Source organism: Natator depressus, chromosome 1, assembly GCF_965152275.1.
Source record: "Natator depressus isolate rNatDep1 chromosome 1, rNatDep2.hap1, whole genome shotgun sequence".
Taxonomy (NCBI): Eukaryota; Metazoa; Chordata; order Testudines; family Cheloniidae; genus Natator; species Natator depressus.
Genome location: NC_134234.1, coordinates 277635934 through 277661167, shown reverse-complemented (window position 1 = coordinate 277661167; position 25234 = coordinate 277635934). Strand labels below are relative to the sequence as shown.

At 42.0% G+C, this 25234-nt stretch overlaps 1 protein-coding gene across 10 annotated transcripts in view; it reads left to right on the top strand.

The window, feature by feature from the left end:
- The window catches only part of NAV3 (neuron navigator 3), a 757820-nt gene that overhangs the window by 491128 nt on the left and 241458 nt on the right, over positions 1–25234 (top strand). For all 10 annotated transcript variants that reach the window (XM_074941992.1, XM_074941993.1, XM_074941999.1 and 7 more), the window contains 2 exons: positions 15638–15755; positions 16411–16463. In XM_074941992.1, coding sequence (XP_074798093.1) covers positions 15638–15755; positions 16411–16463 — 171 coding nt within the window. The remainder of the gene's footprint in view (positions 1–15637; positions 15756–16410; positions 16464–25234) is intronic.

Below are 25234 nucleotides of genomic sequence, written 5' to 3'. Positions count from 1 at the left end.
TGACATGGGATGTGAGGCCTCAGTGTCTGAGCCAAAACCCAGTAAAGTCAGCGTTGTATCATAGATGTCATCACTGAGATTCAAATATTTTTAAGGAGCCTCAATTTGACCTCTAATTTTGTTTCTGGAGAACTATATGATATTGCTTGCACAAAATTAGAGCAGTTCCCAGAGCACTTTACAATATTGTCCAAATTTTACATGCAGAAAAACTAAGGCAGTGTGCTAGAGTCCCAAATTTTCACCCTTTTTGTCTGATTTAATAGATTCATAGATTTAAGGTCCAAAGGGGCCACTTTGACCATCTAGGCTAACCTTCTATATAAAACAGGCCATAGGACTTCCCTGAATTAATTCCTGTTTGAACTAGAAGCATATCTTTTATAAAATAATCCAATTCTGATTTTAAAATTGCCAGTCATGGAGAATCCATCATAACCCTTGGTAAGATGTTCCAATGATAAATTGTCCTCACTATTAAAAATGTATGCCTTATTTCCAGTCTAAATTTATCTTGTTTCAACTTACTGCCATTCGATCTAGTTATACCTTTGTCTGTTGGCTTGACGAGCCCATTATTAAATATTTGTTTCCCCATGTAGGTACTTATAAACTGTGATCAAATCAGCCCTTAATCTTCTCTTTGTTTAGCCAAATAGATTGAGCTTGTTCAGTTTCTCACTGTAAGACATGTTTTCCAATTCTTTACTCATTCTCATGGCTCTTCTCTGAACACTGTCCGATACATGAACATCCTTCTTGAATTGTGGACATCAGAAAAGGACAAAGTTTACCAGTAGTGGTCACACCAGTACTAAATATAGAGGTAATATAACCTCCCTACTTCTACTTGATATTCTCCTGTATATGTATCCAAGGATTGCATTAGCCCTTTCAGCCACTGCCTTGTACTGGTATTTCATATTCAGATGATTTTCCACTGTGGCCCCCCAAGTCTTTTTCAGAGTCACTGCTTCCTGTGATAGGGCCCACCATCCTATAAATATGACCAGAATTCTTTGTTCCTAAATGTATAACTTTACATTTGGTCATATTAAAACACAGATTGCTTGTTTGCGCTCAACTCACAAAGTGATCTGGATCACTCTGTGTTAGTGAGATGTCCTCTTCCTTATTTACCACTCCCCCAATCTATGTGTCATCTGCAAACTTTATCAGTGGTAATTTTATGGGTTTTTTTTTGCAGGTCATTGATAAACATATTTAATAACATAAGGCCAAAAACCTGTCTGCGAGGGACCCCACCAGAAACACACCCCTCAATGGTGATGATGATTCCTCTTTTACCATTACATTTTGAGACCTGTCAGTTATAAAACCATTTAATGTGAGCCATGTTAATGTCATGTTGTTGTGATATGTTGGCTGGAACCAGGAAATGTTGATGGGCAGAAAAAATGAGAAAACAACAGTGGGTGAAAAAGTTAACTAAACCCCAAAGCAAGTGGAGTGCTTATTCTCTTCTTCAAGCTTTGAGTGAAATTTTAGGATTTTTCTTGTTTTATTTGACGTGATTTGCTTATCCCTTGCTACAATTTCTTAGTTTAGGAGATTTAGATAGAATTTTCATGCTTGAGTTGTTTGGGATTTTAATCAATGTCCTCAAAAGATGCCAGGCAATAGCATAGCTTAGTCCTGCTCCACCATACCTCCAAGTCCAATTTCTGATTTACAAATCATATAATTCTGCCGTTTTACAAAATAGGTCCTTTTTACAATGGTATAATAGCACATAATACAAGAACATATGCTATGTATTGTGGTTTAGATTAGAGTTACAAGGGAGATCAAATCAGCTTTCTGATTAGAAAATTGTTGGAACCTTAAATATGGAGAGGCTATCACCAGTTCATAATAACCTAAAGACCTGTCTACCTGAGACACTGCTTCTCTCCATGTGATGAACTGCCAGAGCTGTGGTCAGAGTTGGTGCTTGAGCAAGTTTCCTCTCTTTATGTATGACAGGGGACTGCTGGCAGCGTGTTCCAGACTCTAGAACGTGTTCTCTCCCTTGAGCTGAAATAGCTCAAATATGATGACATTCCAGGCACGCTGCAAAAGCCGTCAAAGTTTCACAATTTTCAGACCAAACCAGTTGTTCAAGTCTCAGAGATTGGGGGCAAAAAAAAAAAGACTTTATACTTTACACTGGTTTCAGCCTTATTTACTACTGCCTAGTAAATAAGTTTCACCATAAAACCTTCTAGGCTCAGTGCTATATGGCACTGCTGTGGCTTATATGATGTTAGTGCCCTCTATACCCAGTCATAGCCTGGTTGAGGCAGAGTGGCTGGTTCCGTCTGAATAGCAAGGAAATTGAAGAATAGCAAAGAAATTGAAGAATGGAGGGTGTTTTTAATTTGCAAATCACTTCACAATCACTAGTCTCATTTGAGTTTGTGAATTATTTTACTCCACTTATTTTTACATGCATCAGAAATATTTTGTGACCCAAAGGAAAGCCTATGTAAATGCAGCTCTGTTTACCCTTTGCATGAGTCTTAACTCTGCCTGTTGTGGATTTATTAAAGAGAATATAAGAGACTAGATATGGAACTTATCCCAGCCATGACAGGACACAGATGTTTCAGAGATTTGAACAAGAGAGTAATGCAAGGTTAGAATAAATGCTGTAAAGACCAATTAGATTATTTCATTCATTCCCAAAAGGGATAATCACCGATTTTATTAGCAAAAGATTTATCTACTCTGGTCCTTCCCATTCTTGCATTAATGTTGGAGCTCTAAGCATGTTATGGACTGGCCCTATGGAAGGTCAGAATGTATGGCGGCACATATGTAGTGACAGGAGGGGAGCAGGAGCTCCAGCAGGGCAGCCAGAGCCAACCATGGCTACTGCCTCAGGGAAGCCAGTAGTGTCGGCGCAAGAAGGAGAAGGGCATCCCGTGCTCCAGTTGCACCATCCCGGAGGCATGAAGTAAGAACTCCAGCAGAGCAGCCTGAACCAGCCTTTGCTTCCTCACAGGAGGACACCTAGAGAGCTACTGCCTGTGCCTTTTGCTGCACACCTCCTCCTCTGGGCTGGCAATGGCAACACTGCTCCTTCCCAGATCACCTTCTTCTCCCTGCCCTCCCAGCTCTGTTTCCCAGTCTGTGGGGGAGGAGATCTATTTGGCAGTGCACAGCACAGAACTAACACTAACTCCCTCAGCACTAATAATGGACATTTTTTATAATGAAAGAATATCACACACATGTGTGCATGTGCGTGTGTGCTTCAGTTTCATCCCATTCCTTTCAATCCCATTATTTTCTTGTCACTCTACTACCCCTGGTTTGGTTCTATTGTGTCATTGTCCACCTTGTTGTTACAGGCCCAGATTTTTGCAGGTATTTAAGCATTGCCTCTCTCAGTGTTGCAGTGCCTAATAGATTTAGGAGCCTAAATTTCCTTTTCAAAAGGGGATTTGGCACTTAAGAGCCTAAATCCCATTGAGTGTCAATGGAATACAGGCTCCTATGTGCCTAAATCCCTTTTGAAAATGAAATTTAGCCTCCTAAACCAGTTAGGTATTGCAACACTGAGCCCTACCACACCTGAACAGCCATAAAAATCTGGGTCCTAATGCCTTAGGGAAGACTCTATCATGGTTAATTTGTGATTACTTTATGCTACAATATGCAATGCAGCTAGTGTGCTTCTCCATCAACCACTATGCCCACTCCAGGCTCTTCCCCTGCCCTGGAGACTGAACAGTATCCCTTGTGGCACCACCTATGCCCTGCAGGAAACCCAAGGCATCCACATTGTAGTGAAATGCACTGTGAGGATGCAGCTGAATCAGATTTCAATCCATGTTTTATATGAATGCAAATATACATGGTAAATAGTGCATTCTCTGTTTTAAATGATTGTTGGAAGGTAATTTGAAGGCCTAATATTTACAAGGAATGCTGAACCTGAACTGAGATCTAAAGACAAAATCTGGTGTATTTAAAATGAGAAATCTCCAGGACTAAAATTGTTCTAGGAATCTCTGTATGTGATAACTAGTGTTGCCTCCTGTTACTTCTGAAGGCTCAGTGCTATTATTAATAGTCTCGTGGTATCATCACTGCCATAAAACAGGTCTGCAGAGCAGCACACGTCTGCTTGATTGTTTTGCAGCTACTATATGATTATCTAGCTCCTTCCTGTGGCACTTCGCAGCTACTGCATGGGACTATAATACGTTACCTGCAGTGAGCTAGTAAAAACAATGATGTGATCAATCTATAAAAAAAGTTAATCCATCTCGCTGCAATGAATGAACATATTGTTAGGTTATATAGGAAAAGGGGTGTTGTTATTTTTGGGGGTGGTGGGGTGGTGTTTTTTTATGTTTACCAGATACAAATCCCTACACACACACACAATCTGCCAGTTTTGTTGTCTTTCATCTGACTGAGGGGTAAAGCTTGGAAAGTCTTTGATACCAATGGTGTATATTGGTCTCTAGCACTTGTGGTCAGCTAAAGGTGAGCCAGGATTTGGTATGAAATGTGAAGAAAGGGAAAGCAGTAAGTCACCCCAAAAGTTACTGGAATGATTGGATTCACAGACTGAAATTGTATCTGATAATGTATATCAGCCCAAGAAGGGTTAGATACCTATTCCAGAGACTGCCAATGGCTGCTTTACGGAGGGTTGCTGCTGCTTTTTTGCTTAACTGTGATTGGTGAAGTTCCAGTTAATTAAATTGTATTTTTTAACTGAGGATCATTGAAGGTTGTTAATGAATGCACACTCCTACTTACAAGGTAGAACCAAAAGTTAAAGATCCTGATGTTTCAATTATTTTGCTCTTTAGATAGTTTCTATTCATTAACAAGTAATTGTCCTCATTTGCTCAACTGGGATTCAGAAACCTGAATTACAGGTTATAATTTACTGAATATTTTGTTAAATGAAAAGCATTGGCTTCCATTTTGCCTATAATTTAAATCACTCTGTTTTCATTTTCTGGATTTATAGCTGAATCATCTTAATAGTTTCCCCTCTCACGCGATTCACATAATGTCCCAAAGAACTTTTTGTTTTCTCAATGATCATATGGAAAGCCAGATGGAGAGATGGAAGAGAAAGCAATATTTAAAAATAACATGTTTACTGCATGCAGCTTTTGCTGCCTGCAATTGACAGGATGCTGCCATACACCTGGGATGCATTTGATTTACAGCATTTTACAGTATTGATTTTCAGCACAGCAGGAGCCTTCCTTCCATTCTGTTGAGGTTGAGCTCAGTCTTTTAATATTTTTAGTCTAATTAAATTTGATATTCCAGTTTTTGTCTCTGAAAGTTTCTTTCTTTAAAGAGAAAAATAAACTATTGCAGACCCACGCTAATTTTAGCTTTAACAATTAGCTGAAGTAAAAACTTGGCACTGTTAGCTTAGTACAAGGGTTAAGTAATTTAGCAGGTTGATGGGCTTAACTATTCTACTTAAACTGTAACTGTTGGAAGACCAAACAATATATGGATTGTGTCTGAGATCAGAGGTTTTGACTCCTAGGTCACTGATTCAAATCCAGTCGATACTGGCAGAGACTCAGGGCCTGGTTCTCTGGTGCCCTCCAGTGTGCCACAAAAGGGGCTGTAAAGGCTTTAGATCAGTTTACTGGAGAATTCCTCTGAGTAGGGAGTAACCTGAACAGCAAACACCCAGCATAGCTTGGTCTACACAACACCCTCTCAGCCCCTGACAGAGGGAGCATGGCCAGAACACCACTGCAACCCAACTGTTCTTGACTATTGCAGTAGGCCCTTGTGGGCAGCCAGGCATATTTTAGGGCATCTGTGAGGCTGCTCTTGCTTATTCTGAGTGTTGGGCAGGGCACTGGATGGCACCTGAATTTGATGAGGCACTAAGGTAATATAAAGCTACCTTTGCCCTCGGTGATGTTTTGGGGACCACCCAGACCAGGAAGGGGATCTGTCACCACCTGCCCTTTAACTTCAGGCTGTGCATTTGTGCTGTGCAGCTATGCTTCAATTCCCTGATGCCAATAGCCTACCCACAAGCATCAGGTCTGATCCTGACTCTCACCAGCCTCGTTAGAGTGACACCAATAGCTCTTCCAGTCCTGCGTCTCCCCAAACACATTCTCCCTCTGAATTCTTAATTACCAGACACTCAGACCATTCTCCTCTGGTCAGCCCTGAAGGCATGAAACCAGACCCCCAGATACCAGCTTACACTGGTACATACGCTTCACACAGTTTGCACACCAGACGCTGGCTTGGGATGAAGATAAATAAAAAAGTGTATTTAATAGAACAACAGATTCAGAGATGAAATCCTAAGGGAAAGCAAACACATACAAGTCACACAGAAAAGAAATGTAATGATGCAACTTCAGGCTTTACACTTTCCTATTAGATACAATCGCTTTTCTAATACAAGTACCTGTTGCCTTCAAACACTTTCCCTGTACCCCCTAGCTATAGGAGTGATCCAGTGTTCACAGACCGTCTCCTTCCTAGAGGCGGGCCCTCAGGTTCTGGATAAAAAAATCTCAGTTCCAAGCCTGCTTTCAAAGGCCTTTACCTCCGCGCCCCCCTCATTCCACAGTGACTCATGGTTAATTAGAGGACAAAATTCCCTCCAGATTTGATGTTTGCAGCCTGGATGTTCTTTTCAATTTTGAGTTGTCTCAGTGTCTTTCCAATAACTCTAATGGTCCACCATGGTCCTTTCCTTGGCTGGGCAATGAATAGTTACTTGTAGCTGGTTTCATGAAAACAAATGGTGTGGGAGGAGCCCCTCCCTGCCTGATGGTTCACCTGCTCTGAGGTGTAACTGAAGTTTATGAGCACAGTTTTCTATATACACAAATATATAAATGCATAACCATGGTCTATATACATGGCCATCAAGTTCAGAACATTACAAGCTTTCATAAGAGACCTTACTAGACATATTTTATAGTATAATGACATAGTATGCAATCAGTTGGTTGAACTGCTTATTTCGAGAGTTTAAAACTTTTGCTCTCCTCTTGGGGTGTCTGGACCCTGATTATCTCCCCCACTCTGTTTTTTCACCAAAGAGTGCAGAATCAGGTCCCAAAAGTCGTTTCTTATTGAAAGTCTTGTCTGGCCCAGCTAAAATAACTTGCTGGTCTCAGTCATGTTCCTAACACAGAAGTGCCCACTGCACAAGACGCAGCACTACAAACATTGCTAAAATTGTTGGCTGCTCCAATAGACAGCCTAAGTATTCGATGGACACAAAGACTGAACGGCTTTGTTCAGTCTTTCCATAGATGTCCTTTCTAAGTCAAGGCACACTGATAGGCCAGAACTTGCTGCTGGCCATGCCGTATTCTGTGGGTAAATATAGGCAGCTAGGAAACAGGCTGTAAAAAATAGCGTAGTACAGATGCTTTGTGTAGGCGGGGGGACAGCGGTGGTAGGGAAGGATATGGTGGGCATTGAGACAGTGTTTGAGTTCTCTCATGCTGTTCAAAATGCAGCTATTTTTTATAGCAGGTGCTAAATGCTGTATATCTGGATGTGGGGAGTGGGTGGCAGTTACTGATCAGGTATCAGGGAAACATAGTGCTCCAGACAGTTGCCCAGTTTATATATTGCCTCTTTAAATAAGTTTGAAAATACTTGTAAGGCCCAGGCATGGAAAAATGCAATAAAGGGTTTTTAAAAATATGACTTCACTTGAGTTGCATTTAACTAGTTCTGTGAAGCTAAAGTAAATAAGAAGGGGGTATGGGTGCTATGACAGCAGTGGAATTACAGTTTACCCCACTGCCCCTTTCTACCTTACATATTAAAAATTTGTGTCTAGACCTCTGTGAGTGGGACTTCACGGGGTTGTGGAGAGGGCAATAATTAACCAGAGTCAATGACAGAATGCCAGGTTGGTATATATTTTGGCAGCTAGAGAAGGTGTCTGTTTCTTCAGACTCTTATAGACTACCAACTTCAATGACTGGAGAAGGTGTCTAATATCTCCTTGCTGTTTGTAACAGTTGGCTACAGCTCTTTTTTCACTGAGCAACATTGGCATAATGGCGTGACAGTACAATAGACTGACTTTTGTAAGGAAGGATGTCTTCTCAATAGTAAACACTTTTTAAAAGATCCCTTTTAAAATCTGAAAGCTTCTATTCTGTAGAAAGCAAGCAAAAATTGCAGATGGATCCTCAAACCACAGGATATGGATTTTACCACTGTTTGTTTATAAGACTGTATAATATATGAGCATTTACACAAAGTGATTAAAGCACAGAATTGGGAATTAGTATATCTGGTTATGTTCCCAGCTCTGCTCAGGCTCGAATGATTCACTTAAATCACTCTGTGTCTCAGTTTCCCCACTCCTAAAAAGAGATTCCTTATGTTTAACTATCTCACAAGGATATTAAGGCTAAATTTATTAATGCCTGTAAAGCACACTGAGATCCTCGCATGGTGGGTGCTATAGAAGTGCAGTGTATTACTACTTCATTTTGGCTGACAACAGATGTGAAATCAATTTGACATTTGACATTTCCCCTGTATTCCACAGGATATGCACAACTTTCAGCAACCCAGATTAATTAATTAATTAATTAATTAAATTGGAGTGGGTATGCTATAGAATCAGTGATTTATGATTAAACCACCCCCTCCCAGAAAGAAAGGAAACAGCATATCAGAATTTCCCCTTTTCACTTCCTTAAACTGCAGTATTCTAAAGCACTTTGTTTCACTACAGATTCTGCCAAGTGCATCTAGTGTATTCCTCAAAGCAATGTGTGAAGTATCAAAATGAAGTTCGCAACTATATTTGGGTATCAAAGATTGTTTAATTTCCCCTGCTCTTGAGTGATAGCATGACAAGCAGTTCAAGAATGCTAGGGGAAACCAATGTAACTTGAGAAGGCCTGTGCCCTAGTTCAAATTGCTCTATTTCAGCATTGCAAGTAGTTAAATCATCACAGACACTGGGACCACACAGATATCGAATTTGTTCTTTTCTGTTATCGTGTTGTTGAGACTGGCCCTCTATGGCACAGATAACACAGACTCCCTGTTTACATTGTTAACTGTTCAAGCCTAATGTTGAAGTTGAATAGTCTTTTGTCAGACGTGTATGTAAAGAACAGTGGCAAGAGAGGAAACTCATTGTCAAGGAAATGAGTAAGTTGGTAGTTCATTCCAACAAGCAGTAATAAGACTGCATTAGTAAAGTAAGTGATGGCTCTGGGAGGAAGCGTAGCAGTGACTCACTCTGGTGTGTGTGTGGGTTTTTTTTCTTAGACTTGCACTGTGTTTAAAGCGGCATGTCCATCAGTTTAAAGACTTCTAGGAGAAAAAGATTTTTGTAAACATAATTGAACAAATAATGCAAGCTGACATGGTCTAGTGCCAGATTCTGCAAGATGGTAAGCATCCTGTGACACTTTTTGGGGTCACATGAGGTGTCCAGGGTGAATTAGCACCATGTGACCACTGTGAGATGGAGCCCTGTCTCGGCCCACAAGGGGACATGCTCCCCAGTCACTGGCTGCTGGCAACACAGGCACTCTGCTTCGGGCTCCACGTGCCCTGCTCTTTCCTCCTGCAGGCTAGTGATTTACATCCCAATTTGTTATACTCGAGTGCCAGTCCCTTATCTTCTGGAAACCCACAATGTACATCGCTCCGCTGCCTCCATGGAAGGAGAGCACCCAATTCACTGCTTTCACCTCACTTCAACACTCTTCTTAGCACAAGTCACTTAGGTGTGTCTATAACAAAACCAGATTGACATTTATTTAACAGCGTTTGAGATAGAAATTCAGATAAAAGCAAGTGAAAGAATTTGGAAACATAAAGTTACAGGTAAAAAACCCCCATAAAATTCAATCAATAGCCTATAGACATTAACAAGTTACTTTCCTGTCTGATAAGGTATTTCTCACCCAATGGACAATTCTTGCAGTGCCTGCCAAGTTTAGAAAGCTGGGATCCACCTTTTTCCTCTGTGATGGATAACAACTTGTGCCTTTTCTTCTACTCTGATACAGTTGCAGGCTATTGTCTCTGAACCCAGGGGCTCCCCTATTCAGAGAGCTCTCCAGGGGCTTGTTAGTTTTTGTAAATGCTCGGTTCCACATGGTCTAGACAGCAAGCAAAGTGCTGTCTCTGCAAATGTCCAATTGTTCTCAATGTTGATTGAGTTAGCCTTGAGACCCCGCCTTGCCTCAGGTGAGAAGTCTCATGTCTATTGTTTTGCAATTTAATAATCTACATGGGTGGTTCTCAAACTTTTTTTTTCACGGACCACTTGAAAATTGCTGAGGGTCTCGGCGGACCACTTAATGATCTTTCCAAATGTTGTTTGCACTGTTAGCTAACTATTGTAAAGCACTTTGGATAAAAGCACAAAAGAAAAAAAAAACCCTTAATTATAATTAATGTTTTTGTTCTACAAATAAAAGCACACAATTCATATTTTAATATCAATAGTCTTATCTTCCTAATGCAATGGATGTGTCCTCTCTCCCCCACCACAGCAGCCCCCAAGCTGGGGCTGGGAAGGGGGTCGCTCCCTCTCTCCCCCACTGCAGCAGCCCCCGAGCTGGGGCTAGGAAGGAGGAGGGTCTCTCTCCCGCCACAGCAGCCACAGAGCTGAGACTGGGAAGGGCATCTTTTTCTCCCCTGCAGCCACAACCCTGGAGCTGGGGAAAGTCACCTCTTTGTCTGGCCGCCGCAGCCCTGCACATCCCCAATTCCCCCCACCCCCTCTTCTCACCCCACTACACCCTGCCACCCAACCCCTATTCCCCCTGAGGCCACCACCTCACCTTACATGTGTGTCTTCTCCAGGATCCAGGCACCTAATTAGTGGAGCTACGTCTAAACGTCTCCACTAATTAGGTGGGTGGCCCTTCATTCTCTCGTATGCGGCAAGTGCACACCTTAGAGGGAACTCTCCGCGGACCACCTGAATGGAGCTCTGCGGACCACAGTTTGAGAACCTCTGATCTACATTTTACATAGCTCTTAAGTTATTTCCCATACAAGTATCTCACAATAACCATGACAATCAGCTAGTTCTTAGTTTTTGGCAGAAAATACACATGACCTCTTTGGTTCAATATTGAGAAGATGGTTGGACGCAGGGAAAATATACTTGCCTGGATACGTCTGTGTCACAGTCCTCAGCTCCCACTTGAAGGTGCTCATCACGTCACACTATTGGGATCCTAATAAAAAGCAGATGGAACTGTTGACTTGTATCATCGTCTTTGCGTGTCTTCTCCGTCCTGCACATGCTGGATGTGAGAGTTTTCTATCAAATGGTGTGGGGGCATTTTGTGTTTACACTCAAGGAATCTTTTTAAAGATAGATAATTATCAGCCCCTCAGGTATTCTGATAATCATGAACTATAAAGGCCTGCTTCTCTATTTCACATGCCATTTTCTTCAGAGAGTTTGGTGTAAAAGAAACAGCACATTAGCATGAGAACATTCTTACAGTTCCATATATCTGACATACATGCTTCTCATTTTTTACAACTTGTGAACAGTTGGATCCCTGAAAGAATGGACTGAATGAGATGTGCATTCTCTAATGGGGGGTGTGGGAGAGGGAGGAGGGCAAGGCAGATAAGAGGGTGGTGATCCCTGCAGAAGAAGAGGAAATGAAACCGTACATTCCACTCCAGCTGTTTGATATTTTATTTATATCAACAACATTTTAACCTTTTCATTCTTGGACCATTTTGTAGGTGAAGGATCTCCTGGGTGCTTCACTGCTGAGGTGTGGTCCACTGACATTGCTTTGAAAAATTCTGATTTATATGATAAATATCTTTCAATATTGGTGTCTTTGTAACTTTTTCTTTGAAGTTGTTAAAATATTGAAAAAAGGGAAAGTGTTGGGGTGTTTTGCTTGTTTGCAGGATGCTGTCTGTTCTTTGGATATTAGATAGAAAACAGCTGCTGTTTTGTGAGAGGGATCGTTTGAGTTGTTGTCAGAATTGGGATTGGCATAGCTGATTATGTCTGGGTGTGCAGCATGAAGAAGGAAATGCTTGACAAAGTTTTTTTTTTTTTAATTTGTAATATGAAACTAACCCAATGTAATTGGGTCAGATGTTAAATTACATGTGGTTTAGTGGGCCAATTTCTTTGGAGTAGAGAAAATAGTTCAGATTATAGTACACTATAGTAATAGTTCAGAGAATGGCTCTCTTCAGTTCTTTCAAGTAATATCTCTCAAAGTTGAAATCCTGGTAGTAGAGAATGCATGATGCTGTACGTTTGATATACAGGTTTTATTATCATGAATTCATGGTGTTCCACATAAGCTATAATGCAATCTTTAGAGCACTCCTTATAACCATGCTTTCTGTATAGGTCACACATGCTAAAGAAATGTTTTAGAGGAGGGGTTCTCAAACTTCTTTTCATCGTGACCCCCCTCTGACAACAAAAATTACTACACGACCCGGGGGGGCGGGGGGCGGCGGGCAGGCGGCAGGCGGGCAAAGCCAGAGCCTCACCACCCAGGGCTGAGGTTTAGGCTTTGGGCCTCGGGCGGTGGGGCTCAGACTTCGGTCCTGAGCTCCAGCAAGTCTAACGCCAGCCCTGTGAACACCATTACAATGGGGTTGCAACCCACTTTGGGTTCCCAACCCACAGTTTGAGAACTGCTGTTTTAGAGAGATTAAAAACATTTTAGTGGGGCTGCTTTTCATCTCCCTCCTCTCCTAAGACAGGTGAATGGGCATCACAACCGTGGATGAAATCAGAGTTAACAAATGCAAGGTGCTGTACAAAGCAGTTTTCTGGGTAAAGAGGGGAAATCTAGCATGGCCACTCTTACAGAAGTGCTCTTTGGAAATGGGAGAAAGCAAGACACTCTTTCATTTCCAGAATGTAAGACAGAGAAATTATTTTAAGTTCTACAGTGGTCAAGATAACCAGTTATTGACATATCCTCATTAGATCAAGCAAGTTATCCTGTAATTTATGACATTCCTTATTACCAAGTGGAGAGGGAGCCTTTTAATGAAGTGCTCAGGAACTTACAGAACTTACATGGGACCAAAGTTCCCAGGAACTTTGAAACTCTCTCTCTCTAAGTGCAATACTTTATGGTGAGGTGCAGTAATTGTGTCATGATGGAGAACAGATGCTGATCTTGTGGTTAAGGTACAGAACTGAGATCCAGCCCCGGATTCTCTTCCTTTGTCAGCCACAGATTTCCTGTGTGATGTGAGCAAGTTGTTAACTGCTTTGTGCCTTTGTTTTTAATCTGTAAAATGGGGATAGTACTGTTTCCCTGCCTCCCCAGAATTCTGTGTGGTTAAATAAATGCCTGCTTATAAATTGAGTTGAGATCCTTGGATGGAAGAAGATGTCAAGTGCAACACATTGTTTTCTGTGTTTTCTTCCAATGGTAATATCACTGTTTATGGACATACTGTAAAAAGTCCTTGTGTATAGTACATAGTGAAGGTGAGAATTACCGCAAAGTCTACGATGTCTCTTGCCAGCAGAGGATCCTATTGCAGTAGTAAGTTATTACACTTTTCCTTAGGCCAGCGGTGATCAATGCAGCCCATGAGGTAGGGCAATGCTGGCTGAGAAAAGGCTGGTGGGGCATGGATTTGGCACTGCTGCATAGCACTCCTTTTGAGCTTGCAATGGTAGCCACAGCTGCCCTTTCCTGCCAGGAACCCCAGGGGAAAGACTCCTAGTATTTTCTGAGATGCAGTGATCCTTGCTGGCACATGGAGGTGTAATTTCCACCTCCTTTCAATAGGCAACTCTGATCCCTCTGTGTGTGTACACTGTACATCAGGGGTCTCCAAACTTTTTATACACAAGATCACTTTTTGAATGTAAGGGCAACCCAGGCTTGGCCCTGCCCCTTTCCCCGGGGCCCCGCCCCTTCCCTGAGGTCCTGCCCCACTCACTCCATTCCCCCCTCCCTATGTCACTCGCTCTCCCCCCCCCACCACTTTCACTGAGTCAGAGGGTTGGAGTGTGGGAGAGGGTGCAGGCTCTGGGCTGGGACCGAGGGGTTTGGAGTGTGGGAAGGGGCTCTGGGCTGGGGCAAGGGGTTGGGGTGCAAGAGAGGGTGCGGTCTCTGGGAGGGAGTTTGGGTGCAGGTGGGGGCTTCAGGATGGGGCAGAGTGTAGGGGGCAGGAGGAGATTCGGGGTGCAAGAGGGGATGCGGTTTCTGGGAGGGAGTTTGGGTGCAGGAGGGGGTTCGGGGTGCAAGAGGGGGTATGGAGTGCTGGCTCTGGGAGGGGGCTTCAGGCTGGGAGTTGGGGTGCAGGAGGGGTGTGGGCTCCTGCTGGGCAGCACTTACCTCTGGCAGCTCCCGAAGGTGGTGCAGTGGGGCTAAGGCAGGCTTCTTGCCTGCCCGGGCCCCACACCACTCCCAGAAGCAGCCATCACACCTCTTGCAGCCCCTGGGGAGGGGGCACATAGCTCTGTGTGCTTCCCCTCTCTGCAGGCACAGCCCCTGCAGCTCCCATTGGCTGCAGTTTCCCATTCCTGGTCAATGGGAGCTGCAGGGACAGTGCTTGCAGGCAGGAGTAGCGCGTGGAGACCCCTGCCTCCTCCCCACCCCCAGAGGCCTCAGGGACATGCTGGCCACTTCTGGGAGCAGCACGGGACCAAGGCAGGCAAGGAGCCTGCCTTAGCCCTGCTGTGCCACTGGGCTTTTAGCGGCTGGAGATCGCGATCAACTGTCAGAGGCTCCAGGATCAACCAGTCGATCACGATCTACCGGTTGGTGACCACTGCTGTACACGTTGCTGTGCACTCTCTTTCAGTATCTATCCGCACACTTTCTGTACAATTATTCTCACTCCCTTTGCTCTGTTCTGGGATGTCCTTCAGCTAGCATTTTTTAACCTTGTGTCGATAAATGTTGTTTCTGTGCTGTCAAGTTGCTGAATAAGATGGGCTGGTCAAACTCAGCCCACCCCTAATTTTCATGCAGAATGGACACAATATACTTCCAGACTATATGCTGTAATTCCAGTGACATGACTACTGGACATTTGTTGCTCTCACTCTCTTCCGTGTACATTACAGCAGGCTTAACTATAGGCAACAGAGCAAATGAACTGTCGCAGAACAGCAGGAAGTTGTGAATATTTGCATAAAATGAAGCAGAAGCATTTCAAATACAGTATCATGAGCGTCAAACCCAGTGAACCATTACACACACAAATTTCTGTTACCATTTCCTTTAAAATCAAATATTTTAAATTGATTGAAGTGTGTGTGTGTGTGTGTGTGTGTATAAATTTAGAGAGATGGAAGTGGAGGGTGGTGGGGTTGTGGTGGAAGTGATTGATCTGTGACAGCAGTTTCCTTGATAGTCATAAGGGGAATTTTTTTCTTGGTCACACTGAGTTTGAACACTCATGAAACAAACTGAATCATTTCAAGTTTAAAATAAGAGACAAAATGGCAAGAGGAGGGGAGGACTGTGTTTTTTAAAATAATGTTAAGACAGTTTCCTTTAGTGCTGACTTCTTAAAGTGGAATGTGATGCAGATTAGTTCTCATATGTAAGCCAACATTTGTCTTAACAGTTTTTATTGTCTTCTTTCTCTTTTCCCCTCTCTCCCTCCTTCCTTCTCCTCTGCTCTGCAGATTTACACTGACTGGGCTAACCACTACCTAGCAAAATCTGGCCACAAGCGGCTGATCAAGGATTTGCAACAGGACATTGCAGATGGAGTTCTGCTAGCAGAAATCATCCAGATCATTGGTAAGACCTGTGCTCAGAGAAGCAGCATGAGCTGACTCCTTGCATGAGGTGGGGGGAGGGAGATATAACTTAAGTTGGATGTATTTAACAATCAGATGAACCCAAATAATACATCCTGACTTGGTCCATATATCTCTGAAATGTATGTGTTTTTAACTTGTCTTAATATATATATGTGTGTGTGTGTGTGTGTGTGTGTGTGTGTGTGTGTGTGTGTACTATACTTTAAATGGCCCAAACTGTTTCTTACACACTTTGAATTGTCAGAAATGAATGCTGCATTAAAGCATATGTCTCCCATGTGTGCATTTTGTTAATTGGCGTGGCTCATACTTTCTGGGATGCCTTGAAACTGTATCCTGACCCTGCAAAGACAATTTTGGAAGATTTCATGTCAGCAGTCATTTGGCTGGGGCTGAAGAATTAGCAGCAACCTCCTTCACACTTCCCTTTTGCATGATTTGTGCATGTGGAAGAAACTGCTGCTAACAAGAGTGTTGTTACTGTAGGGCTGTACTGTGCTTGGAAGGGAGCTCTGTGTCAACAAACCCCTGCATACTTTATTGCTTTGCGTTTTCTCTTCTTCTTCTGTTGTTTTTCATCCCCCCCCCCATTTATTCTTGTGGGTTTTTTTCACGTTATTGTTTTTCTTTAGCCAATGAAAAGGTTGAAGATATCAATGGCTGTCCCAGGAGCCAGTCTCAAATGGTAAGAATAACATATATTCTTAGTAAATATTAGAATCTCTTCTCTTTGTTAAGATGCTTTCTAATGATTATTTATTTTGTTTAACTGTGGAATACTCAAACCCATGTTTACTATAAACTACTAATTCTCTTTTAATCTTCCTGATACCTTTATGCATATGTTTGGTGCTTGTCAATTCACTTTGGTACAAACTAGCTCAGGGTCTTGAGTTAGCTGAGCAACAAAATTTCCTGAGTCCCAGTTGACATAGTGAACTGCTGTAACAAACCTGCTGTTCTCCTGAATATCCAGATAATTTCATTTAACTTCAGTTTGAAAGGCAATGAACCCAAGAACAAATTTTAAGGGGAACCTTTGTGTCTGGACAGCTGGTTTGTAATACAGGCCTTGCCAACTTATTTTTGAATATAAATAGCCGCCTGGCTTACCCACTCTGAAGTCCATTTAAACACACTGACTCCAATGTTTTCAGAAATATGCATGTTGGGCATATAGCTCTCTGAGCTATAACTGGCTGCCAGCTAAAGGCAGGTTAATACTCTCTGGCAGCTAGCCTTAATTGACTGTGATTCAGATGGAAGCTTGTTCATTTTTTGCTGTCTTGATTGGTTAGTAAACTCCAGGCTTAATACAAGAGAACTTCATTAGCAGGTTGTGGAAATGACAGGTACAAAATCTGATTTTCAGTTACATCACCTCTCATCTGTGGCAATCATTTGATATCAACACTGCACTGTCTTTGAACTGCTCCACTAGACCAATTCCAAGGAATTGTAGCTGCTTCTTCACATTCAAATAATATGTGAATAATTTACACACGTTCGCTGCTGGCAAGGCTTTGGGAGTGAGAAGATTTGGGTACGTCTTTTGGTGAGGTTGCGTACTAGCAAACTACTGAAACTGGACAAGAAAGTGGAAATTGGAGATTATCAAGAGAGTTTACATTTAGTCACCTATTTTTAGGCAAGGTTTTTTTTTTTTGTAAACTGGAAAAAGAATAAGGAGAAATTTTTAGGTAAAATGAAACTAAGTAATGATGTGGTTGTTTTTTAAACTTTGACAGAAACCAAAATCATTAAAGTGGACAGTATCATCTAGTGTTATCTCTGCTTTCTAACTTTGTATAACAACACACACACACACACACACACACACACACACACACACACACACACACACACACACACACACACACACACACACAAAGTTATTATTATTCATTGCTTGTATTACAGCAAAAAGTAGAGGTACCAGCTGAGACTGGAGCCCCATTGTGCTAGGCACTATGCAGACAAGTCGTAAAAGTCAATCACTGTCCTGATGAGCCAAGACACATGTTCAGGGCAGGAGGGAAAACAAAACTGTGGAGAAGTAAAGACTTGCCCAAGGTCACACGGGGGCGGGGAATTGAACTCTGTGTGCTAGGCCATGCTGGCTCCCTTGTTAGCGTTTTAATAGCATTTTAGACCTGTAGATCTTAAAGCAGCCCACCAGGGTTGGGAAGCATCATTTTCTTCAGTTTTGCAGATGGGAAAATGGAGGTTGTGAGATGTTAAGAGGTTTGCCCGACGGAATACAGTAATGGGAGAGCTGGTAATAGCACCCGAGTCTCCTGAGTACTTGTAGCTTGTACTGTGCCCTAGCTACTGAATCTAGCTGCTTCCTTTTCCATAGCTGTTTGCCATATGCTTGCTTTCCTGGCATCACTTTGCTGTTTCTTTTACTTCATAGGATGATCACTGTTTGCCTTTGCTTTCTCCCCTCCTACACCCCAGTAAACGTGTAACTCTCCCACCGGGGTAGCTCTCCACTTTTCTCCTTAATTTGTTTCATATTGCTAGATTCATAGCTTCCCAGGCCAGAAGGAACCATTGTGATCATCTAGTCTGAGTGCCTATATAATACAGGCCATAGAACTCCCCCCAAATGTGCTAAGATTGCATTCTCTTTCTATGTCATTTTCAATAAAAGTGCCCCAGGACAAAGTGTTCTGACTGAAAATGTAAAATAAAACAATAAAAATAAAACAGTAAAAGTGGAATGTGATGTAAAATAAAACAATAAAAGTTAAGTACGTAAATGCCGATGCATGGATCGACAGTGGCTGCTTTGTGCTTCTTCTTTGGCACCACAAAGTAGCTAGAAACCTCGTAGTTCTGGGCCACTTAATGTTCCTCCTGTGTAGAGGGAATCTTTGTGTGTTGTAGTGGCCCAGTGTCTCATCCCACTCCTGGTTGCAGTCAAAAGGTCACGGGCAGGACATACTTATGCCTCAGGACTTCACAGTGCTGGGAAAGTCCCTTGGGGACATTGGCAGCCTTCAGGAATAAAGCTATCTTTGCTCCACCTCTAGCTTATGTGAAGAAAGAGGACATTTACCGGGGTGTCCTGCTGCTGAAAACGTAACTTGTCCTGCCACGACCGAAAAAACACAGCAGGCAATGGATGTGGTTTAATTAGGCTGCAACTTTATTCATGTAAAATATCTGGGAGTACCCAGCAATAAATTGTAAAGTGCAGGTCATCATCATTTCCTTAATCATTTGAATATAATCCCCAATGAAATTCCAGCTATACCGCGGCTGGGAACCTGACACCTCTCCTTGTATGTGGTGAAAGGGAGCTGTAAAAGAAGGGGAGCATCAGCTGATGCTCCCCACTGGTCCAGATGTGGGAACCCCAAGCCCTACTACTTCAGCTCCCTTAACAGAGGCTAGGAAAAGGAGGGAAGTTGGCTCCCTGCTGTATGAGACATAGGACCCCCAGCTCCCTTAATCAGCTCCCTTAAGGGATGCTTTCCTTCAAATCCTTCATCAATCAATTCTATCTGATAACCATATCCCTTACATAGTGAGTACCCGCACTGGACATCCGCCACAGGTTTTACATACTAAATTGTGACTTTATGACCTTAACCCCACTGCTCCACCCCACCAGGTCCCAGACTCACTGTGGGGAAGGCAAAACCCCTCACCCTGCCTCAACCAATCTGGAAGTGAGGGAAAAATTTCTTCCCAGCCCCCAAAGAAAAGTGCAACTAGCAAAATGCTTGCAGTGGATCATGAGGAAACCTGGTCCTTTTGCCAAGTTTGTGGGTGGTGTCAGCCCAATACCAGTTAAAAAGGGCTTCTCCAGGGCTGCATGGGGTATAAATACCACCCCACCTCTTGTCAGCATGAAGGGCAGCACAGTGACCTGCTCCTGACCTGGCCACTAACTCCTTCCAGCTCTTCCTGTCTGTCCCTGTAAACTTTCCCCCAACCCCTGCCCCCCATTGTAGGGGGAATCTCTTAAAGGGGCCATGCCCCTTTTATTTCAGACAGGTGGACAAAGCCCACTGGATGGAAAGCTGTAGTGAGCGCATTCTCTCTCTATATAATCCAGTCACGTTGCCAGCACTGATTCATAATTAACCAACAACAAACAAAATACCTTCTTAGTGCTCTCTCTGACTCTTGTCTGTTTCGGAGATGACTTTTAAGACACCTTAGTTGGTAATTCACCCATAATTTTAGTTCCTGAAAATCTAGTTTTTAATTATTTCCTTGTAGTGATCTACCCAAATACTTCCTTTCCAGTGTCTACAGTTCATTCTCATGTTGGCAATGTGCACATAGTAAGCTTGTGGCCAGTGGGTCACCCCTAAATCTATCAATTCTTCTACCTGAACAATGGCACTAAATTTTTATCAGACTTTGATGGTGCTTTCAAAACAGTCACTAATATAATCAAAGTCTTCTTCACAAAGGTCCCAGGAGCACATTCATATTGAGGGTGACAAATGTTCATTGCTGAATACACAAAAATTGCTGGGAGAAACAAAGAACACTAATCCAAACCACAAAGCCACTAAAAGCGTTCTAGAAAAGCAGGGCCTCCATACCAGAGTCACATACGTAATGATCACCACAAACTTCAGGGCTCACGGACTCAGTTGTCACATGCTGTCAATTGACAAGTGGGAACTAAACTAGGACATCTTTGTTCAGCCATCCACCAAGGGGTTTTCTCTTTCATCTAGATTTATCTACCAGATTTAGAACAACAGGAGATACCAGAATTTTGCACTTAAGAATAGCACTTGCCCTTCTCCTTCCTTGAATGAACAGAATGGTATGCCTATCCCTGTCCAAAAGAGGGAGCAGTTTTTTCTCAAATTAGGAACATTGGGTTTGGCTTTAGAGCACTGGTGAATCCCTGCTATTGGAGACGTGATGGCTAGACATTGCAAAGTAAAGTTGTATATCAAAATCAGGCAGAATTGCTCCACCAAGCCACTTGATGCTTTTCGCCAATTTGGCCAAGAATCTGCACTTAGAATTCTTTAGAAATCAATGTTTTCCCCTTTTTTAATCCATATTCATGAAAGTGACTGTACAGAGAATATTTTCCTTAATATAACAGGGATTATATACTTTGTGAAAATTGTTTGTTTGTAAAGAACATTTTAGTTTTGTGTGAAATGCTTCGAATCTGGAAACACTTGATGGTTCGAGTGTGGTCCCTAGAGTTCCACATGAAACTCTGTGGATCTCATTGAATGGACACTAGCAAGGCTGGTATGCCTGAAGCTAGATCAACCATCATTGTTTTTATTTGCAAGTGTGCCTGCCTGACTGTCCACACTTTAAAAAGGATGGTGACAAATTGGAAAGGTTTCATAAAAGAGCTGCAAGAATTACTTGAGGTCTGGAAAACAAGCCTTATATTAAGAGACTAAAGAAGCTCAATCTATTTAGCTGATCAAAGAGAACATTAAAAGGTAACTTGATCATGGTCTGTAAGTATCTAAATAAGAAACAATTTCTGATAGTGGAGGATTTCTAATCTACAGGCTAAGCGTAACAATAGACACAGTTTGGAAGTTGAAGCTAGAAAAATTCAGACTGGAAATAAGGTGCAAATGGTTAACAATGAGAGTAATTAACCACTGGAACAATTTGTAAGGATATGGTGGCTTCACCATCAGTTCAAGTCTTTAAGTCAAGAGTGGATGTATTTCTAAATTATATGTTCTAGATCAACAGAAGCTATGGATTTGATTCAGGAATTACTAAGTGAAATTCTGTGGCCTGTGTCATGCAGGAAGTCAGACTAGATGATCATAATGGTCCCTTTTTAACTTAAAAGTCTTTGACTATATGAAAGGAGAAAGGAAGGGATGGGCGTGGGAAGCTTGGATTGCCTTCCTTATGGTGAATTTAGCAACTAAAACCCATGAGTTGTGTCCAAACCCAGTGATACCCTCCACTCTGAGAAATAAAAATTATAGATGAGGAAACTTTTTTTTTTCTTTCTGGAGGAGAGGACTCAACAAATATTCTGTATTTTCCTCATCGAATTTACAGGCAAAATTCAACCTCCAAATTGTATCGCCTGTGCCCCTGCGCAGTGAAGGAAAATGGAATCTGCACAGAGAGGAATGGATATCATGACACCCATATACTGCCATCCTGCACACACTGGTGTGAAATGCTGAGAAGCTGGGAACTTCTCTGTGTTTCAACCTTTGGTTTTGAGGAGTCGATACTAAATAAAGTATTATGGTTTATTTTTAAAAATATGAGGAATTTGGATTAAGGATACCAAAGGTCAAATCTGTAAATATTGCAGTGAAATCGGTTATATACATTCTGGATATCATATTGATGTTTACGCATCCGAGTAGTTCCAAGCCAGTTTTTCCATTAAAGTGTGTTATACTCTGAAATGGTTTATATTCTGAAATCAGATTACAATAGAATATATGTATTACAATAGAATATATATACAATGGAAATATATATATATTTAAGAAATATAGGAGTGGGAACTTCCTCCCTAAATACCATTACTACACATTCAGTCTGGGAATTTGAAAGCCAACTTGAGTTCCTTCCTTCTTATGCCTGAGACCTCCTCTACAGGCCAATTTCTGACCTCAGTTATACTTGTGCAACCTCCTTGCCTTCTAATTCTGCCCCCGATGTTTCTTGAGTAACCCCATGCTTTCACTGGATTTGCGCAGATGTACACAATTGGCTGTAATTGGAATTTAGTAGAAGTATGCAATAAATTCTAGAATCCAGCTCTCTCTCTCTCTCTCCGCTGTGCTGGCTCTGCAGTGCTAACACAAGTGAAAAAAGCAGTAGAACTGTGTTTTAGTCACTGCTGTAAGGAAGCATGATTCTGGGTACACAAAAGATACAGATCCACCAAGCAAAATGGTGCCATTTTTATGCAGTCACTTTCAGAAGACCAGGAGTACTTGTGGCACCTTAGAGACTAACCAATTTATTTGAGCATGAGCTTTCGTGAGCTACAACTCACTTCACGAAAGCTCATGCTCAAATAAATTGGTTAGTCTCTAAGGTGCCACAAGTACTCCTTTTCTTTTTGCGAATACAGACTAACACGGCTGTTACTCTGAAACCTTTCAGAAGACCTATTCTTCAAGGCCCAGATATTAGCACTGAAGTTTTATGAAGTCCATTTTGGAAAGCGAAACAAGGCAATCTGTTTTCCCACTAGCAGGGCAAAGACCACTGGGCTGAATGGGTCTCTTGTAAGTTTTTAAAATAACTTTGAAATCTTTACTGTTTGAGATGCATCTAGATAGAGGCACATGAAAAGGGATCACTCACAAGTTCTCTCAGAAAGGCCACAATATCAGTATTGTTCAAACAGCAGGGCAGTTTCCCCTATCTATCCTGCATACTTATATGACTTCCGTCATTGCAATGTCTGAGTATGCACTTCTTTCCACTTATTAAAAGCCAACATCTCTTCTAAATAGTGACTTCTAGACTATAGCTATAGAACTGGCTAGGAGCATAGAGTCCAGAATTGTATGCGCTGAAACCAATATGATTTTGTCTATGGACTTGTACAGCTATAAACTAAGAAGGGCATTTCATTTACTAGGGAAGGTAAGAAGGTGTGGAAGCTATATGTGTTGGTCTCACTTGGTTGCAGGCGCATGCACAGGAATTTAAATTTCACTGCTTTTGGGGGGGCACGTTCTGTGCCCGCACCATGGCCCCAAGGCCAGAGGAGCTGTCAGCTCCCACCGCAACTCCAGGCCTGGAAGAGAATGCTTTCCCCACTGCAACCCCCCGGGGCTGGAGGAACTCTTTGCCCCTGTCAATTATTGAGAGGCTTGCCCCCTGCCCCCTTGTGCATGCCCCGGCTTGGCAGGAAAAGGCTTTTGATCGTCTATAGTCAGGATACTGGAAAACTGAGTGTCCACTCTGTACAATGGGGCAGAAATTAAAACAGTTTCATTAGCCTCGATGGTATTTTCCTTTACAAGGGAAATCTGTTAGGGATATATATTGTCATACAGTTTATTTATTGGAAACATTGGCTAACAAAACTGGGGAATTAGAGGGAATTAGAATTGGGGCTGAAAGAAGCCTTTTGTCTCTCTTATAGCTGAAACTGTTATGTACCTAAATCAGGCTGAATTGCTCCACTAAACCCATCAGTGCATTTACCAATTTGGCCAAGAATCTAAACTCAGAGTTGCTTGGTAAAAAATCACTGTTGTCTCCTTTTAATGATCAAGTCACCAAGAATACGCTTAGTGGGCTGTAGAAAAATTACAATAGTTACATGTGTAGTTTGTCCACAAAGAAACAGAACTGATTCCATTAAATACCAATTATATACTTAGAATAATATAATACGGACTTAGTATAGTAATTAACCAATGCTATTGAAATACTTAAAGTCCTCTATATGTACCATTTTCACAATGTGTATGTGTGAATATTTTATAAAATATTGTTATTTTAAAAGAATGTTTACATTCTAAAGTCAAAGGTCAGGAAATGCCACAATTCAGGGTGTCCAGATAACCTTACATGCCCCCATTATGTATATTTGCACTGTGATACAATCTTAATTTATGTGATCACGTACTATTTTTCCACATGATCTTTACCTGATTCAGTGCACAGAATGGGAAGCTTGTCAATATTGGCAAAAGTCTCCATTAATTTGGGTGCCAGTTTGAGACACTTGGGCCTGATTTTCCAGAGTACTTAGCATGTGTATAGAATTTTATCTGAGTTCAAAGCACAGCTCTCACTTGCTTCAGTTGCAGTTGTGAGTGCTCATCACTTATGCAAATCTGGACCTAAACATCTCATGTTGGGCATTCAGAAAATGAGGAACAATTAGTGGCCACCTGTGAAAAGTTTGGTTTAAAGGACTTGACCAGCATCAGACGGGGGGACACTCAGAGGAAGAGACAGAATCTAGTTCTCCAGGGCAGTTTTCCCATTTAGAGACCCCCTCTTCCAGATCAATTTCTTTGTCAGAATCCCTCTCCCATTTTTTTCATGTCAGTCTTTTTCTTCTCTACATCTTTTTCAATCAAAATTGTAAATATCTTAGAAAATAAACCTTCTGTTCTGGCTTGCTCCTGGGTCAATTCCTCAAATGTGATTAAAGGTCTTAAATACTGTAGCGTAAAGCATATGCACAAGGAAGCAAAATTCAAATGGCATAGGCAATGTTAAGTCTGGCATTTCTTAACTTCTTAGTGCTTGACTTAGTAACCTTAACATTCTCTTAATGTAGTTTTTGTGTGTTTAAAAAAGAAGAAGACATTCCACCATGTGGAATCATATTGGTGCCCACAGGGTTCATCAGCAAGGTAGGAACCTTTAGCGCCACAGTACACACCTCTATCAGGGTAACTGGTATTCTCTCTGTGGACCAGCCACTAGAAAGGGGGTAGATGTGAGACAGATACCTGCTTGCCAATGGGTTTCACAGATACGTGC